This window comes from Falco naumanni, chromosome 2, assembly GCF_017639655.2.
Source record: "Falco naumanni isolate bFalNau1 chromosome 2, bFalNau1.pat, whole genome shotgun sequence".
NCBI lineage: Eukaryota > Metazoa > Chordata > Aves > Falconiformes > Falconidae > Falco > Falco naumanni.
Genome location: NC_054055.1, coordinates 80,766,200 through 80,784,817, shown reverse-complemented (window position 1 = coordinate 80,784,817; position 18,618 = coordinate 80,766,200). Strand labels below are relative to the sequence as shown.

Below are 18,618 nucleotides of genomic sequence, written 5' to 3'. Positions count from 1 at the left end.
TAGCTTAGTTGCCATTGCATTCTCCATTAACTAAAGTTATGAAGAGTAAGAAAAATTAAGTGTTACATTCTCACAGCTTCTGAATAGGATGAACTCCCATTCAAGCAAGTTTTTCTTCATACTCCTGCTGGCAAGAAAATAGACTTAGGCCAGTAACCAAGATGTTTAACTATGGAGTAAAAAGGTTTTTTTTTAACTGAATAAAATCTGGTTTGTACAGAAATTAAATTAATATATAAACACAGGTTATCCAGTCAATGAAAACAAATTATGTCTGTAGTTTTGGAGAAAGTACAGGTCAAACGTGAATCTTGCGTACAGTACATGCAAGGTATTATTTGCAGTAGCTGACCCAGATGCAAGCACACATTTGGAGAAAACCTCTTGTGGGAACATTTTGTGTCACGGATGAAGACTATATCCACAGACCATAATTCAGTAGGCTTTTGGATCTGATTCATAGATGTTTCATGCTATCAATGTCACAAGAGCTTCAATGTACAAATCTGAGATACCCAGGAGGTGAAGGTAGCTTCCCAGCAACCCCAGGAAGCTGTGTAGGTGCTTTTGGGTCTAGGATGGGATGGCTGAGTGGGCAGCCAGTGGTGGAAATGTGACACCTCTCCTCCTCTCCCCAAGGAGTGAACAAGTGCAGCTACTGCAAAGCTCATCACTTGCTAGCCAGCTGGTGGCCTGTGTTGCAAGGAAAGTGGCACAGGTGTCATGGTGCTTAGTGGACGAACATGTGCCCCATGAATGAAATTGAGTGATACTGTTGAGGTGGGGGCATACCTGGAGACTGCAGAGTGAGATCATGCTGTACATCATCTGGGTCACGCAGAAGCAGTGCCGGAAATTATGAAAGGGGTTGTTTCTGTAATTGTCGTGAATACACAGCTGCAGAGAGAGGGAATGAAGCAGTCAGAGACAAGAGAGTTCTTTCCTTATAAAAAAATGATTACGTACACTTCCCAGCCTCCCTGGAAGCACTGTATACCTCTACAGGAGTCCTATGGAGCCCAATATAATTTTCTGCTAGGACAGAGTGGTAGCACAAGGCCCTCTGACACTCCCTGTCCACCTGGGGAATGGTGAAGAACACTGCATTTCAAGAATTTGTCAGCAGGTAAAGCTTACAGCAATTTCTCTCTCATACCAGCTAGTGATGGGTAAACATCCCAGCACAGCTGCAAGTGCATCTCGATCTTGAGATAGGACTCTGTGCTCTAATCCTGAATTTGTATTTCAGACTGTGATGTGGTTAAATGGTGACTTTGGGATGTGTAAAGAACTCAAAGTACATCCTCATTCCCCTGTCTCACTGAATGCAAATTGCAGCTTTGAAAACTTCCAGGCTGAACTGTAGTTGTTATTTCATTTGCAAATGTTCAGAGGTGGCACTTTGGGATGTGTTTCCTGGCAAAGTAAAGATGTGAATGCACACACACTAGCGTACCTGTGTGGATTTCCTATTCTAGGCAGCATTGAAGAGATTTAGCCATATAGGCACGTGGAACTGATTTTTGTGTGTTTTAACTTTCTACAGATCCTGACTGTGTGCCCTCATTACAAATACAAGCTAGAGCTTGTCTTTCCATATGTCCTTGCTCCTGTCAGCCAGGCTAGCTGAGTGAAGCTGGCACAGCTGGGTTAACACATGCCACAGTCACTCTTCCAATGCACTGGATAGCCTTGGGTATCCTGTCCTGCACAAAACAGCAAAGCATCAGTAGCACTGCTGGACCCCTTCTGCTGAATCCTTTGTAGCCTGGACCCTAGAGAGCCCTTACACACATTACTGAGTCTGAATTAATGACATGGACAGAATTTGTGTCCCCTTCTCCAGCTAAATAGTGGATTTACTTAAAGAAACCTCAAGCCCCACCAGGATCAAACCCTTCAGCCTGGGACCTGATTTCTAGGAAGCCTCAAAGCTCTGGACAAGGTCAAGAGAACTGTGGATTTTCAATGCTTATTCAATATTTGGGGCTTCATTGCAAAAGCTGTTCAGATTATTCTGCAGCAAGACTTCAGGAATGTATTACATTATTGCAAAATGAATAACTAATGGAACTATATGGTTGACAGCAGGGCTTCCAGGTGGTGGGCAGTATCTCACAGCCTCCACATGGAAACCGTGGCCATGCCCAGGCACTGTACAACACTGCATGGATGTAACATATACATCCAGCATTGGAGCCCAGCGTACCCCAGGGAACTCCTGGCTCAGAACACTAAAGGGCTGGAGTGACTGGGTTGTATTAGTCGCCCTTTCCTCCCCTTTCTGGAACATTTCTGTAGCCAATGGATATGGGAGCAAGAAAGCAAGCATACGTATGAGGTGGCTTTTTCTTACCCGCTTAAGTTCAAACTGGTGCCCACAGCATGCCTGGGGAAGTATCATAGTTTGAAGCAGAGTCCTTGGGGCTCTTTTTAAATCATCTGTTTTTCTGTGAAGCTAGAGTTTAGGAAAAGAAATCTTACCCTGTCTTACCTTTGTAGAAAATACATAATAAACTCCCCTTGTTCAGATCTAGGTGGTCTGAAATGCTGTTGGTAAATAATTACTTGGAGATACATGCTAACAGGAAGCTGCCTGCAGTAATGTGTGTGGGTGGCATGTTGATGTGTGTTGACATATCACCTTGTTTCCCATGTTTTCAGGCTGTGAGACAGGAGGAGGAAATTTTGTGTTTTATCTACTCTGTGCTAGCCTTGTTTATATTGGGTTTCATCCCACCCCTCCTGTTCAGCTGCTTTCTAAGGTCAACATTACTGAGCTTTTCATCTGCCTTTGGGGAGAGATTTCCTAGGTCTTGATTACTTTTTGTATCTCCTTTAATGTAGTCATACTGTTTTTCTAAAAATGTTTAACCAGTGCTAGACCTAAATCTCAGGTAAGCCTTATGCCTTCTATGGTGACATGATAACATTGGTCCATTTTATGCCTTATTCCATTCTCTGATCAGTCCAATGACTTGTTAGATTCACCCTGCAGCAGTGCACCAAGCAATGACAGTCACTGCCCCTGTGTACGCTGGTGACCAGGTGCTTTCTGCTCTTGCTGTACTTCATGATACAATGAATCCAGTGCTTTGCTTTGTGTTTTCTAGCCACCTTCTGAATTTGTGGAATTTGTTCAGGCCTTTCTTGGGAGTCTACATCCATCATGTAGAACAGTTCCCTCTATTCTGTGCATATGCTTCAGTTAATTAGAAGAAATTAATGAGATTTAAGTCTTCACTGTAGGAATTGTATGAAGCGTCTGTATAATGAACTTCACATCATGATGTTTTTAATTATTGTTTCAATCATTTTTTCAGGTAGAGTTATAAGTTTTACTAACTGTAATTCTTCAGGCTACCCCTAGATCCTTTTTGAACAATGGGTAAAATACTGACTGTTCTACAGTTCGCTAGGGACGTGATAGGTTTTTCTGAGAAAGCAAATATATTCTTCAGTTTTTAGCAAGTGCTTTCTTATGGTCTCCTTTGGACCTGAAAACTTACTGATTTTTAAATATTCCAATGTTTCTTCTTTAGACATCTTAATTTTGGTATGATCTCATCTTTATCTGAAGTCTTGCATCTCTGCAACATTCTCAGCATTAAAGACTGAAGCAAAAAATGCTGTTTAGTTTGTCAGCAAGTCCTTTTCTTTCCTGACTTGCTCTTTTAGTCCCTGTGACTTAGTACCTCTAATGGATTATTGCACATACTGATTTTTTTCTTGGTCATACCTGAAGACACTGTCTTGTCTCCATTTCCAGTAGGTACCAAGAGCATTCGTCAGAAATGAGCTGCTTTCAGTAACAGAAAGCTCAGCAGACAAACGCAAAACAGTTTTAAAAAAAGTCATTGACCACAAGAATGTAAACATTTGCTGAAATACTTAAATTTTAAGAATTTGTATAGATTGACTGCCTTCAGTGGGATTACTCATGTGAGTCGAGTTGACTAAATGTCTTGTTTATTGATTTTTGAGTTTGAAAAACTGCTAATATCAATAATTTGAAATACTTACCAACCACCTTTTTAACGTGATAGGATTGATATTGAAGTCTTTTACCAATCCAAGATCATGGTACATATGTTCCAAACAGCTCAGCATCTGCAGCCCGGAAGAGATAGTTTATTGGTTTGGTAAATATCAATTTACTTTATGATACATTGCAAAGTGAATTTCCTCCTTGCAAGCATTGAATAATTGCAGAGCCCTCTTGTTAAGATGAAAGATGTTCAAAGATTGCATGATTAAAGGCAGTGCAAGAGGGGAGACAGAGGTTCTGAAAGCTTTTTGAAGTAGACAGACCGCTATTGACTTCATAGGTTTTGTGCAGGGCTTTGAATCACACCAGCTCTCTTTAGTAATTGTGATTCATGCATATCATAGCAATTCCTTCTCACAAAAAAGTATTGCCATTTTTCTAATTCAGCTGGGATATGTTCTAATGCTCAGTGAAATCAGTGGGAGTTTGACCACTGACTCCAAAGGCCCTAGCTGTACAGAAATGGATCAGGCCCTGGATGTATAGAAAATGACAGCAGAAAATAAAATAACCTTAGAGAAATATTTATTCTAGATATGTGTCAACATCTTCTTTCTTTACTTCACTCTCTTAGCTCATATTTCTTGTTTAACAAAAGATAACCACTCTACAAAACTGCAGCAGGTTTGTGACCATCCACTCCTGTAAACTATAACTATTAATCCTAACAGCTGAAATGCAAAGACAGGCTGCTCTTTTGACACAATGTCTGCTCTGCAGTAGGAAGGGATGCAGGTCATTTAGCACTACTACTCCTGGTTAATCTTCCGGGTTTGAAAATATTGGAAAAGAAAGATATTGATAATGTGATGTGTTTGGGCACTTAACAGCTGCCACCAGTCAGAAATGGACAGACTTCCAGGAGGTCAGGAGTTTATGTATCTGCATTTCCATTTCTGAAGGCAAAATCTGAAGGGGATGAAATGTAGGCATTATATTAGCAGCTGTAGTTTTTAGACTGTAGGCTGATCCAGGAGTTTTAACATGATGAATGTAATGTCACAACTATGGCCTTGGAGACATTTTTAGTTAGGTTTCTGTTATTTAGGCTCTTAAAAACTCTCCAGAAAAAATTATTTAATCTAATGAAACTTTATATTTATCCAGAGAATATTCATAGTTTGTACAGTAACAAAGGGGCTGGTTTTGAGTCAGCCGAACAGGAAGAAAGAGACTTTCCTGCAAGACTTGAGGGACAATGTCTGAGCTGAGTTGTGCTCACATGAACAGCGTTTTGCTGTAGACCACTTTGTCTTATTCCTGGCCCTTGAGGTAGAATATACGTTTCACAATACTTTCAGAAAAGACTTTCTGAGACAATAAACTTGATCCAAAAGGGCTGAATTATCCTCAGAAATGCCTGTCTCCCGCCAGCTGTTGCCAAGAGATCTTTGGGTGAGTGGCAGGGTGACTCTGAGTCCCAAAGCTCCTGCCCCTGAACACATGAGAATCTCAGTTTCCATTTTCAGCTTTCTTGGTCAAGAGCAAAAATTTGAATATTGGACTCTTGTAAGGCTTGAAAGCGAGGGAGCATTTGAGAAAGAGAACACAAGTTTGTGGCATATCTCTGTTTACTGAGATGATGCAGAGCACGTTGTTAATTTGCTTACAGAAGAATATCGTTTATAACCTGCCTGCCCCACATTAAGCATGTGGGCAAATGCTTATTGCTAAGCAAGCATTGACAGAATTGAAATATTCTCTGTAAACATAAACTAGAGCTACAAGGGTGAGATAAACCCATATGGTGCTTGGCTCACTAGAGCTTGTGTGGTATCTTATTTCTGAGCAGCACTCCTCCTTGCAGGGCATGTCTAATCTCCACACCCTCTTGTTAGCCTCATTCATGCCACCATATGGGGTTTCCTAGTACTCTGAATGAGTTACTGTGCTAAAATACTATGCCTCAGCACACAAGAATCCGTGAATAATGGTTTTTGTCTCTCCCCATTCTTTCTTAATAGTCAGAATAACAGTGAGCCAACAGCGTTATGGTCCACCTGGCAGGTCATAATTTTCTCTTGCTGTAAAGACCTGACAGGCGTTCAAAAGCTGGGGGAAAGCCATTTTGCCTGAGCAGTTGTATGGCCATGGTAGAGAGAAAAGGGGCTGGAGAGGGAGCAGTAACTGCAGAGCACCAAGCTCAGCTTGGCACGGACTGCACAAGGGAAGCTCCGCCAGCCTCTGTGAACGGGAGCTGGACTTAAAGCCACCAGAGAGTCCTTCTGTTATGCTACCAGCCAGATGAAATATCCTGAAAGGAATATGCTGTTCCTGTGGGTGTTGTATGAGGTACTTTTCCTTGTGATGTTGACCTACAGGTGCTGAACCACAATGACTCTTGTATGCACAAGATCTGATTGGGATGGTAGTTAAGGTGATTGCTGCTAAGGGGTGCTGCGAGAGCTACCCAATCCTTCCCTTGGGGAAAATCCAACACAAACCCCCTAGTTTAGTCCTACCCTCCCTTACACTTTTCCTAGGTGAGATTTGCTCATATTTGCTGAATGTAGTTTCACATTACATTATAAGCTGGCCATTACAGAAACAACCTTTTCCTTCATGTTTCTACAGAGGTTTACATGTGGGCCTTCCAGAACCTTCTGCAATACAAGTGATGAACAATGAATAATACTAATAGCAATAAGAAAAATAAGAAAATGAAGCAATAAGAAAACACTAATAGGCTGTGCACGCAATTTTGCAACTTCTTCAGAATACACTACAGAAAACCTCTTGCCTAAAAGTGTGTGAATCAATGCATGCACCTCTGTCCAGCTTCACACAGCAGCACGCTGCTTTATTGATTTGAGTGGAGTTATTGATGGTGTGCTTAAGCATACGCTTTCATAGGGATTGATTTGTTCAGATAAAACGGCACAAGAGAACTCATGTGGCAGTAATGATAGTGCACTGGTTGTTATGGGACATTACTAGGAAGAGATTAAAGAAAAAATAAAGACAACTCAGGATATAATATTCAGTATAATCTACCTGGCATCTGTCAGGAAAAAGTACTGTATTCTGGTGTGATATGAAAATTAAAAAAATATAGACAATAAGGGGCAGAAAAGGGGAAAAACCCTGCAGACCATCTTAAAGGGCTCTTCTGGCCTTGTTGGCTCTCAGAAGGAGTGCAAACTCAGCTAACATGGCATGCTTACTTCGTTGGGCTCCCACAGCCAGACATCAAAGGTTGGCTTCCGAAGTGCTTCAATGGTCTCCTGGGACAGCATGTACTGTAGACAAAAAGGCAGTCAGAGTAAGTAATGGTCCCCCACTCTGGCAAGGGACCTACTGTTGGCATGTCCTTGGGACTCTCGGGGTTCCATTCGTGAGGGGTTTAGCCATATTTCCCAAAGAGAGAGCAACTGATCTCTTCCTCTGCCTGCCCAACCCTTCTCACCATCCCCACCAGCTGCTCGTGGTCACACCAGAATGGCCACACCAGAAAGCCCTCAGACAGCTTGCTGCCTGCCACAGCACCAGCTGGTAGGTCACTGATGGGTGGAGATCCTTGTGGAGCCAGGAGGTGAAGGGTTTGGGAGAAAAGGAAGGAGAGCAGAGGCGTTATGGACAGGGCTGTGATAAATCCAGCACAGAGATATAAAGATCTGTCCCTGGCTGCACTGGTTCTGCTGCCTGCAGAACATCAGTGATAATCAGTGGAGCCAGTTACATCTGGATGATGTGAAGTGTCTATGCCAACAGTGTTAAATTAGCTGGTGGGTATGATATATTTACTTTCAGATGATTTATGCTCCCATTTTGAGTATTTTTTCAAGAACGCCCACATTTTCAAATTGGTTGTCAGCCTGCAAGACTCAAGTGATTATTTTATCATTATGCTCAGAGGCTTAAAACAAAATCAAGCTCATCATCCAGTTACCAATTATATAAAAAATTTAAAAAAGGAATGTGGAGGGTTAAAAGACCAGGGGAGACCTGGACTGTACTGGTTTATCTTTTCAAGACTCTATTCATCAGAGTCTTTCTGGGACACAAAAACCTTGTAGCTTCAATTGGTCCATTTACCATGGCTGTTTCTAATTAGTCTGGGCTTACTGTAGCGAACAGGTGAATGAATGTTCTAAGCTATCAAATTGTTGATACTTGATCCAAGGAATAATAACACTGAAGATTAATTTTCCTCCTTAAGAAGCAATGATTTTTGCATTTGCTTATATAACGTACATTTAATATGACTTTCTGAAAGAAAACTGTGTGTTAGCAATACAGATTTTTTATTTGATACCAGTGTTTAAATGATATCTTCTTTCAGTGTACTCATCACTTCCTAACCTCACTGACATTGGACAAACCCGGCACCTGGCAACCGATAACAAATTTCACAGATTTGTCAAGCCGGACCCAAACTCTTAAAACCAAAACTCTTATGGGCTTTGGTCTAGGGATAATACAGAAATACAGACTACCAGTTTACTCTGCAGTCAGTCAGTACAACTTTTCATAGCGCTTGTTGTTAATTCAAGATCCTAATATCATAGCAGTACATCAAAGTTTGTTTTGACGTATATACTGATTAAGTGCAAAAATCTGCTTTAGAACCGATGTGTTTTGTGAAAACATGTTCTAGTGTCAGAAGAACAAGCCTCTAGCTCAGAAGTTAATGGAAAGAAATGTAGTATCATGATGTCTGCCTCAGAGGCCTGGAGGTCACTTTTGCTAGGCAGAGCAGAATAAACAGCAGAACTTACAACTCATTGTTCTGGAAGACTGTGAAGACAAATACGCAAAGATGCACGTCCATATCATACACCTGCATCACATGGGACCATGTGAACTTCAGAGTGGCTGAGACAGCTTTGATGTGTGCAAACAAATGCTCACTGTTAAACTATGACTTGCACATGTGTAAGCTGGTGTCTTGTCAAGGTGTGAGCTGGGCACTGAGCAGACATAACCTGGTAGCTTTGAATAACTCCTGTGGGTAAAGACTGACAATGCTAGGATCAAAGATCCTGTGTGTTTCATGGTTTCAGCCTCATTCATCAATGTGGATTTGCACTTGTACTTGCCCAATAGACATTTTTCTTCAAGCATTACTGTTTTCTCTAGCAAATACACTAACTCATTTTCACAGGGACAATGAATCATTCTGCAGAGAATCCAATGTCACATTTTATCTTTGTTTCCCTGGGTGAAGCATACCCATAAATTACTTTTTAAATTAAAAAATAATCCATTAGGAGAAAACAGACAGCAACACTATTGTCAATCAGAGTACAACATTACGGGCTAGTTTTGATTGTCTGCTATGAGCATGGAGAATAAACAAATATAACTAGACAAAAGAGCGTTAAATGTTGGTGATTGCAAAATGATCATTAACATTTCAAACACTAATGAGTTTTCAAGTATTAAAAGACTACTGAGGATCCAACTTTAAGTCACCACTGGCAACGACAGCTTTCTCCATTAGTTTCCAGGGATTTTGGATCAGGCCCTAGACTGTAGAATAACCAGGCTAAGAAGGCTATGGAGTCATGCATTGTAAACCAGAGCTTGTCAAGATGGCAAGGGTGTAGTAGGATTCTGGGAAGAGCAAGCATTGTGTGGTACCTTTGGGTAGGATGGTACATCCCGCCGGGGAGTCGGCCTCTTGTTTTCATCCAAAAAGCTGTACTTGCAGGAACAGTTAGTCCTGAAATGAAATATTCAGCTTTTAACATTATGGGAACAGAAACACAGTGTCTTGAAAAATGCCAGAAGTACTCTTGTTTCTCAGTAGGCATCACTCAGAGAATTACCCCACTCCCCAGCCTCTCCCTTTCTAATGTGGTGTTGCTCAAATGCTTTAAAAGTGTGATTCTCTTTCGGATTTTCTCCCCTCGTGCAATGCCCCTGTTGCCCCTTCTCCATATATTTGAATTCAAGTGAGAAGCATCTGTCTTCAAGCATGTATCCATGGATACCCAACCACTTCTACTTAAACCAAGTAACTTTCCTTTCAGCAAGCACCTTGCTGTCTGAGGATGGCAGAGCCCTGCTAGGGGCGATGCTGAGTATGGATGCTGGCATACCTGTGCTTATTTACTGGTGTAGGCACCCACTGAGCCCATGACACTGCAGCCCAGCTCTAGGTCTTGTAAAATCTTGGGTATGACCATCCATTTTGATGGCATGACCATCTTGTCTGCTGCCCTTCAGGTGGGACAACAGCAGTGAGGCGCAGGCTCAGCAGACACAGTCTGCTAGGCTCCCAGGGGGAAGCCAGCCACTGCCAGAAATTACAGGTAATTAACACTTGCCGTGTTATTAACACCAGCACCCACTGCCAATTATCTGCTCCTCCTTCCTCTGCATGTGGAAGAGCCAAGCTGGGAGGTACACTCTAGCCTTACAGCCTTTGCAGAACATCTAAGCTGCTGCACTGTAGCGTGAGAGCAGTTCCTTGCCTTACAGCCATGGGGAGAACAATAAAACTAAGAGCTGTGAGGTGTCACCCATGGCAATCATGATACTTTAACTCAACACATGTTTCCCAGGTAGCTGGTCACATGGACTTTAATTAGTCCCCTGTGAGACTGATCTACTAGCATTTTGTATTTATCCCTGTAGTCCTAACATTTGGATTATCCTTTCTCATTTTTCAAATCTCCTGCTAAATAAAGCTCAAAGAAAACCCTCTCAAGAAACCAACCAAAGTATTCCGTTAACTTTGTTTGTCCCTTTCGAATTATTTTGCATATTCTGTATTGCATCTCTTTTTAGTGCTTCTCTTCTCCATTGGGAATTGGTCCAGCTGTCTTGTCTTTTCTCCTCTTAATATTGATGTCTGCTAACATTTCTGATGATATTGTCTAAATCCTGCAAAAGTTATGTCATCTTACAGTTCACGGTGGTCAGCTGGCTTCAACCAGCTGTCTTTTCCTGCCCTGTTTAAGGAGAGTCTCAGTGGGTGAAAAGCTGTCATAATAATTTCTAAAGCTGTTTCCTCAAAACTCCACTGTGAGGGGTATTAGTAGGATAAAATTAGTGGGACTGGGGCATTCCTTGCCCTAACTGGAGCTGGCTGCCAGGGTTAGCTGAGGGTCAGCCAACTCTCTCTAATTCCCAGCTGCAGTAAGACATCGAAGCCTTCATCCTGCCACACTGGGGAACACACCAGAGCCAGGATGCATCAGACCTTTACAAATGTAAAACTGTATCTGCAAATGATCATGATTCTAAATTACACTATAACATTATTAGCATCTGTCAGTGGTGAGTGCAAAAAGCAGACTAGCAAAACCCCCACAATTTAAGGGGGTGCAAGTGGGTCTGCTTTGCTCTTCTGAAGAGGGGAGATGCACAGTTCACTGTGTGATGACTTTATAAACCTAGCTGTTAATCCTTACTCTGACATTTGTTAATACAAGAGCAAATGTAAGAATATGTAAACATATAAGAATACAGCTGTGTACACTGTGATATTATTGAAAGAATATAGGCACCGCATATATTTATGTACATTAATTAACATTAGATGTAATCCCTAATTGCAACTGTAATGCATTATCTAGCAAATGACATTGCACAAGGGATGACAAGTCTAAATAAGAGCAAATATATTTCCACTTACCCAGGGATGTCTCTGTTCCTCCCATAGCATGCACATATCTCATGCCAATGGGACAGAGCTTGCTGAGCCGTTCTGGGATGAAGGACCCCTAGGCTGAGGTCACCATGGGCTAGTGGCATGGGTCCTGCAGAGCCATGGTCATTTGGGAATAGAGAACCACAGCTCATTCTTCAGCAGCTCCCCATGAGGTCTTACAGCAAAAAGAAGTGACCCGCAGCCACAACCAGTTAGACACTGAACCTAGACACATCTAGCTGCTGCTTTGAGACCCAAGCCCTTAGGCTACTGATAATCATGGGCAGAATTTTGTGCAAGGAGAAGGAGGTTTTGTGCAACTGAGAGGAGGAAGACCCAGCTCAAGGCAACCAAGAAGAGCTGTGACAAGTAGCTGCCACGTTGATATGGCACAAAGCGATGCTGAGCAGAGACAGTTAGGCTCCTGCTTCAGTGAAAGCAGCTATGCAGTGTGAGCTCAGAGCAAGCTAGCTTGGGTGTCAGCACTACCTGCTGCTGAGCACCACACCCACTTTCACCACAGCTTGCCAGCATCCTGCTCCATGCTGGACTCTGGCTTTTGGCAGCTGTCGTATCTCATAACAAGCCCGTGGTGAAGACTACACCTCAGCTGGAGACGGCTGCACTGGGCAGACATAGCACTGCCCATTCCTGTTTTTCTTGTTAACAGGTTGCTGTTTATAATACAAAATAGAGATTGTAAGGTGACAAGATCTGGAACAGGAATGAGTCATAGCTGCTGCTGGGACAGTCTCGTACTTCCTCATCTGTGTGGCAGCAACTGGGTGAGCATGAAGCTGCCATTAATTTCTTTTCTTGGTTTTAATTCCCTATCTGCCTGTGTGTCACTATGCTCATAAATGCAGCTCTCCCAGCTCCCTGAAACAGTTGAGGAAAGGTAAGGACGCATGCATAGGCACACGTTATTCACATCACACTCAGCACAAATCAGCACACATGTGCTGCCAGTCTGAGCTCCTCACATAAGGTTTCCTCACACACCTGAACAAGAAATGCTGCAAGTCACAGGGCAGACTGTGATCCATTTTACTGTTACAAATCTAGAAAGCTGGAGCAGATCTGAGTTTAAAAATGTTACTCTGCATTTATGCTGGTATGACAGCTGAATTTGGCCTTAGACTTAACAGGAATGTATTAATGCTGAGCTACCTGATATATCTGGGTAGCAAAATTCATAACAACAAATTATTATAAAGTCTAATTCTTTTAGCAAATCTCCCACTGCCCTCAATAGGTAATTGCTTTGATTAAAGGACAGAGAATTTGACCCCAAATGAAGAAAATGAGAGAGGCTGTCAAGATAGCATAGTTACATTTGCTGAGAAAAATCCCCTTCACCCGCACTTTAAGCAACGCTGTCTATCCTTCAGCAACCTTCCCAGAAGTATTCATAATCTCACAGTGATGATTTGTTTGTACTAATGGGGTATTTCAGTGACACAGGAGGCAGGCTTTCAAGCCTAGGCTGCATACCATACCAAATGCAATTTTTTTCCTGTGTTTTAATTACAGCAAAACCAAGCTTCACAATCACAGTGAGCCCTTGAATTAGAAAGTGAATTCCCAGTTTCTTGTTGAATTTGAAATGAATGTTTTTTTAATAGCATGAGATCATAATTAGAAGAGCTGCTACATGTTTATTTTATATTTTCCCAGAATATATTGGAGCTGATTTGAGTGATAACTTGCTCCTAATCAAACACTGCACTGTGCAGAACTTCTATGCAGAAGTTCTTCTCCCATTCCCTCTCTCCCAGTAAATCTGGATGAAGAATTCCCATTCTGTATGGTGAAAAATAGCTCTCTGTTGCAAGACCTTTTTCTCTATTCCCATGGCCTGAGCTATTTTAACTGATGAATTGCTGTAGATCTTCAAATGTTAAATTAAAGCCACTGTCCTTAATGGTTATTAGTTTCTTCCTCCTTTACTTCTAAGCCCAGAAGGTAACACAATTCTGCAGAAATGTTGCATTAGGGTTTGAAACCAGATGCTTATTTCTTTGGTTAGGTCCAAAGCAGAACTTACCTGCTGCTTCTTGCTGCCATTTCCTCCCTCATCTTTTTAATGTCGCTCTTGCATTTCTCAATCTCCACGACTTTCAGGCCTTCCACTGTCAACAAAGGAAAACAACAGGAGGGTTACCATGGCAAAAGTCAAAGGATCTTGTTTCACAATTGTGCAAAATTTCAAAGGGCTTTAACAGTGGGGTTATCCAGTGAGCCAGCAAGCTCTTACATTCTGCCCTGGTTCTCACATATGCAGGTGCTGCCAAAGCAATATATCTTGAAAACCCATAGGAATTCTCTGTTGCCAATTTTAGATAATAGCTACAGGATTTTAATTCACAGAATGGCTATAATGTCTCAGCTTTTCCACGATTGTTAGCAGCAGTCAGCTGTTCTGGTGCCTTCACTTCTTTGCTGTAGAACACAAATCAAAGGAAATCCTGAGTGAAAAAACCCTCCCACGATGGGATGATAAGCGCAGCTAGGCAAACGTGTCCCAGTAGGATTAGAATTCCCATTAAGATAAAAGGTTTTAATTTTTAAGTTCATGCAGAGCATTAAGGAGCTCTGAGAGTCATTGTTAAGTACAGAAAAACCAAAGTGAGAATGCAGGAGAGGGAGATATGTTGAAAGTTTTGCTCTCGCAATTGATTTGGGTTTTTTTTTAGGTATTGAATATCTGTCACTTCTTTTTGCCAATCAGTTTTGTAATCAAAGGTTATTTCTGCATGCAGCACAAAAATCCTTTATTTCCCTTCTGTACATAATTATGAGACCCACAAGGCAAAAAGTTTGATTGCCTGTTTATGCAGCAATGCTCTTCATTCCATGTAGCTATGAGAACCTAATGCAGTGCAAGTATGAGAAAATTCTCCCTTTTCTTTCCCTCTTGTTGAACTACCAGCATGCTCAAGGACATAATACAGCAGCATTTGTTAAGTACATGTCATTCATATGCAATCATTTCACAGCTCATTTGTTTACTGAACTCATTGTTTGCATGGACAAGCTGTGGTTCAGGAAACTCAAGGGAATGTGCAATCATACAACGAGTATTCGGTCACTTTCTTAGAAAATAATAGTCAAAATCACACTTATCTGGAGGGTAGTAGCATGTAAGTGACAAAAAACTGCCTTGGAGGGCACAACTCTGTAAATAAGCAGAGACCTCAGTTTTGCTTTCTTTATGTTCGTAAAAACAAAAATTGCTGTTGGATCTGGGAAAGGGGGAAAAAAGAGAGATATATGAACTGAGTCCAAAATGCCATATATTAGGAGAGGAAAGGGAAAAGCTTTTGATTTATGCTTGATTACAGGGATACCCTTCACTTAAATATCCTGTTTCCAGATTAGTGTTTTTTTGTCTAGCATTGCTACAAGCAATTTCTTTGGGTGATCACAATGTGATGATACAGGCAAGATGCTGTCTTGCTTGCTCAATATCTTCATTTTGGGTATCTGGCTGCACTTTTTTTGGGTACTCCGTTCAACTGCCACTCACCAGCTGCAGCTGACCTGACCTGCAAGCCTCATGCTGCTATATACCACCCCAGTGCATTCATCCAGGACAATTTCATGGGTAACCCATTTGCCAGGCTGTCTAAATGGTGGCTGGTGCCTATTTGAAGCAGTGGGAGCCAAGAGGAGTTATCAGATGGACGGGGTAGTGGGGCAGGCAACTGCAGAGAGAAGAGAAGTTCTGGTGCAAAATGGCAGCCCTGAGCATTTTTCTGTATTGCATCTCTTTAGTTTTCTTCCAAAACCTCTCTGGGGAGCACAGCATTTACATAATTATTTTCTTAAGGTAGATGTGAGGTGCTTACAAATTGCAAAGGGTTTTTGCCAGCTTCCTTATTGATATGTGGGCTGCTGTAAAAACACTGGAGCAGAGTAAGTCAAGCTATGGGACAAAGCATTCCCAGTGCTTGCCCTGCATAGATGCATTTTCCAAGGGGAAGTCACAAGCTTTAGATGGGATTTAAAAATCAGTTATAAGATTTGGCTCCTTGAAAACACATCTTTGTGATGAAGTCTCTAGACAGTAATGGGAAGGAAGCTGAGAACATTTTATGTGAGGTGCAGATGCAGTGCTGTCATGAGCACTTATCCCCACACACGTCCCTTCTGGGGAAGAAATCCTGGAGATCGCATGTCAAAGTGGTGGAAAAGGGATCTCTGAAGAAGGTGGGAGAAAAGGCAAAACAAAAGCACAATTCTTTTCGCATTTGGCTCACAAATGATAAATGGCCTTGTCATGTGCACTGATTAAGAGCCCATTATATTATTCTGCAGCAAGAAATACCTTCTGAAAAGACCCTGTGCTGTCTAAAGAAATCCTTGGGCTGAATCCAGCACTGAAACATGGCTCTTAAAGCAACCTCTGGGAGTCCAGCTCGAGTAGGAAGGTTGGACACTCCCTTTCTCTCACAGTTTTGCTTTTTAAACATGAAAGCGTGGGATTATTTCAAAATGTTGCAGATTTGGCTCTGTTGCAAATTCTGGAAGTCCATTTCTGAGCAGATGGGTGCACTTGTAGAGAGGCAACCCAGGGAGCTCCTTCCCACAGGCTGAGGCTGCTGGAGATGGGATCGCAAGCACTCAGGCAGAATAGCAGCAGATTGCTACATCAGCTGCTATTTCCATCAGCGGTGAGACCCACTTACTGAAAGAAGCCTTGTCTGGGGACCAGTGAATTCAGTTCACCTGCACGGCACAGCACCTCTGTGTAGGCTGCCTTCCCTAAAGCAGCAATAAAGTGCTGGAGAGTGCAAGCGCACAACTATTCCTCTCCTGCAGCGGTGTGCAAATCTTCATTATCTCCCTCCGCTGCCAGGGGCTGCTGGTGCTGAAAGGCAGTGTGCATGCAGGGTGCAGCCAGGGGTCCCAAGGGGTCATCAGGGGAGTTGGTGGCCAAAAGAAGCCCCTAGCTGGCTGGGAGAGCTGCTTGCCTGGGCTGCCAAGGGGATAGGAAGACTCACAGGAATGCTTGCCTCATTTGCTCTAGTCCATGGCACTTAGCCCTGAGGACTGGAGTTGGTCAGAAGTTTCACAGAAAAGGCAGAATGACTGAGCTAATTTTTCTTTTTTTCTTTCTTTCTTTTTTTTTTTTTTTCTTTTGGTCCATAGAATAAATCAGCGGAGCCTTGGGAAAAGCAGACAGGGAGGAATTGCTACCTGGGCTCCTTGCAGAGATCTGTGCTGTGAGTATGTGCGCTGCAGGTTGCCCCCTCCATGAGTGTGACCAAAGGGCTCCCACTGCACTGGGAGCCTGTGGCTGGGGTGGCCTCACAGAAAAGGTCCCCTGCAGCTGCTCTTTGAATAAGAATATTTTTCCTCTCCCTGCTGACAAAGGCATCAGTCTCATTGAGAAGCTGCAGGGTCAAGGCAGCTTCTGGTCAGGGGAAATTTCAACAAAAATTCTTCCATGAACCAGAAACTTTTTTTTTCCAGCCAGCTCTAGTGAGAAAGTGGTTTCTGCAGCTGTAGTGCTGGGGAAGACTCTGCGTGCTCCTGACTTAAATGTTGCGTATCAGCAAGGATGTGACCTTTGGTGTCAAAACAGTGCTGGGTGACAGTGCCCTGCTCATTCCCCTTCCCTGCCTTTCTGGGACCTGTGTTCTGCCTCGTATACTGAAAAGCAACAAAACAAGTCAGGTGCTGCATGGGGAAAAAAATCCCCCCCCCCAATGGAAAAGGAGCTTTTGACCAGATGAACTTAACTTTGCTGTTGCACAGTAGCTGAACATGGTTGCATTGCTGTTAACACACTGAACAAGGCAATCGATGCTGCCTAGAACTCTGCCAGGCAATATGGCCAGAGAGGGGTGAAGCCCCGTGTTCGCAGCCCAGCAATCACCCCCTCGCGAGACCACGAGATGTACCCTCCGGCTGCCTCATGGCACACGTTACACCACCCGTTTATGGACGTTTTGGTGCCGTGTTAGTGCCCCATGGGTAGCGCACACGTGGCACCACATGTGCTGTGGGGACAGGCCTTTCCCCGGCCCCCGGCCCTTTCCCAGCAGGGGGAGGCAGGCAACATGGCGTTGAGCAGAAGAAACACAGTCAGGTCCCGGTGCTGGGGCTGGGCCTCTGTCAGCGACGAGGACTGACCTGACTGCTTAACACACAGTAAATGCATTTCTGAAAGGAGAAAACCTCTCTGCAAGGCAACATGTTTGACCTGTGCAAGTATCTGACTTAAAGTAGGATGAAGGCAGCTGCGTTACCCTCCTGATATTAACTACAAAGCGCAACAGCGAGCGCTAGGCCCCGGGTGTGCTCCAGGGCAGCGTCTTGCAGGGAATGCCTGTGCAGAGGCATGGGGGACACTGCTGGGTGCGGGGGAGCTGAGGAGGGGCAGGGGATGGGTCGGGGGGCATGGGAGGGCAGGCTGAGGGGCTTGGAGGTGGGCGATAGGGAGCTGTGTGGTGGAGACCCTCTTCTGTGGGGACATGGTAGCAGGAGGATGTGGCCCTGGGCCCGAAGCTCAGCGGAGGGCTCGATGGCCCCTCAGCGGGGAGGCCGGGAGGAGCTCTGGGTGTCTGCAACACAGAGCGTCCCTCCACGGCCTCAACCCGCCGGTGGGTGCCACCACAGGCTCCCACCTTCCCCGGGCCTCACCCTGGGACGGACTGTGGCCTCTCAGGCTCAAGGCTGGCCACATTGCTAGCGATCAGAGAAAGCAGAGGGGCTGTGAGGAGTGGGACAGAGAGGGGTTCAATGAGGGCAAGAAGGTGGGGAATTTCTGAGACACCGGTTCCCACTGCAATACGAATAAAGGGACACTCACATTCAACCTTTTTCTCCAGCATTGCCAAGTGATTAGCTACTTCCGTTTTCAGCTCATTGATTTTAAAAACCCTGAAAAGAAAACCCTCATGTATTAATGTTATACATTTAGTGCTGTACCTGCCTTAGGTACAAAGGACTTTTGCTAGAA

The 18,618-nt window shown here is 43.5% G+C and overlaps 1 protein-coding gene across 4 annotated transcripts in view; it reads right to left on the bottom strand.

Moving 5' to 3' along the window:
• PDE9A (phosphodiesterase 9A) overlaps window positions 1-18,618 on the bottom strand; it is a 51,270-nt gene that overhangs the window by 8,138 nt on the left and 24,514 nt on the right. For 2 of the 4 annotated variants that reach the window (XM_040585161.1, XM_040585164.1), the window contains 6 exons: window positions 18,469-18,539; window positions 13,696-13,780; window positions 9,632-9,713; window positions 7,213-7,287; window positions 4,024-4,110; window positions 793-897 (listed from right to left, as the gene is read on the bottom strand). In XM_040585161.1, coding sequence (XP_040441095.1) covers window positions 793-897; window positions 4,024-4,110; window positions 7,213-7,287; window positions 9,632-9,713; window positions 13,696-13,780; window positions 18,469-18,539 — 505 coding nt within the window. Of the gene's footprint in view, window positions 1-792; window positions 898-4,023; window positions 4,111-7,212; window positions 7,288-9,631; window positions 9,714-13,695; window positions 13,781-13,905; window positions 14,308-18,468; window positions 18,540-18,618 lie in introns of those variants that run through there. The other 2 variants (XM_040585163.1, XM_040585165.1) reach the window with 2 other exon arrangements.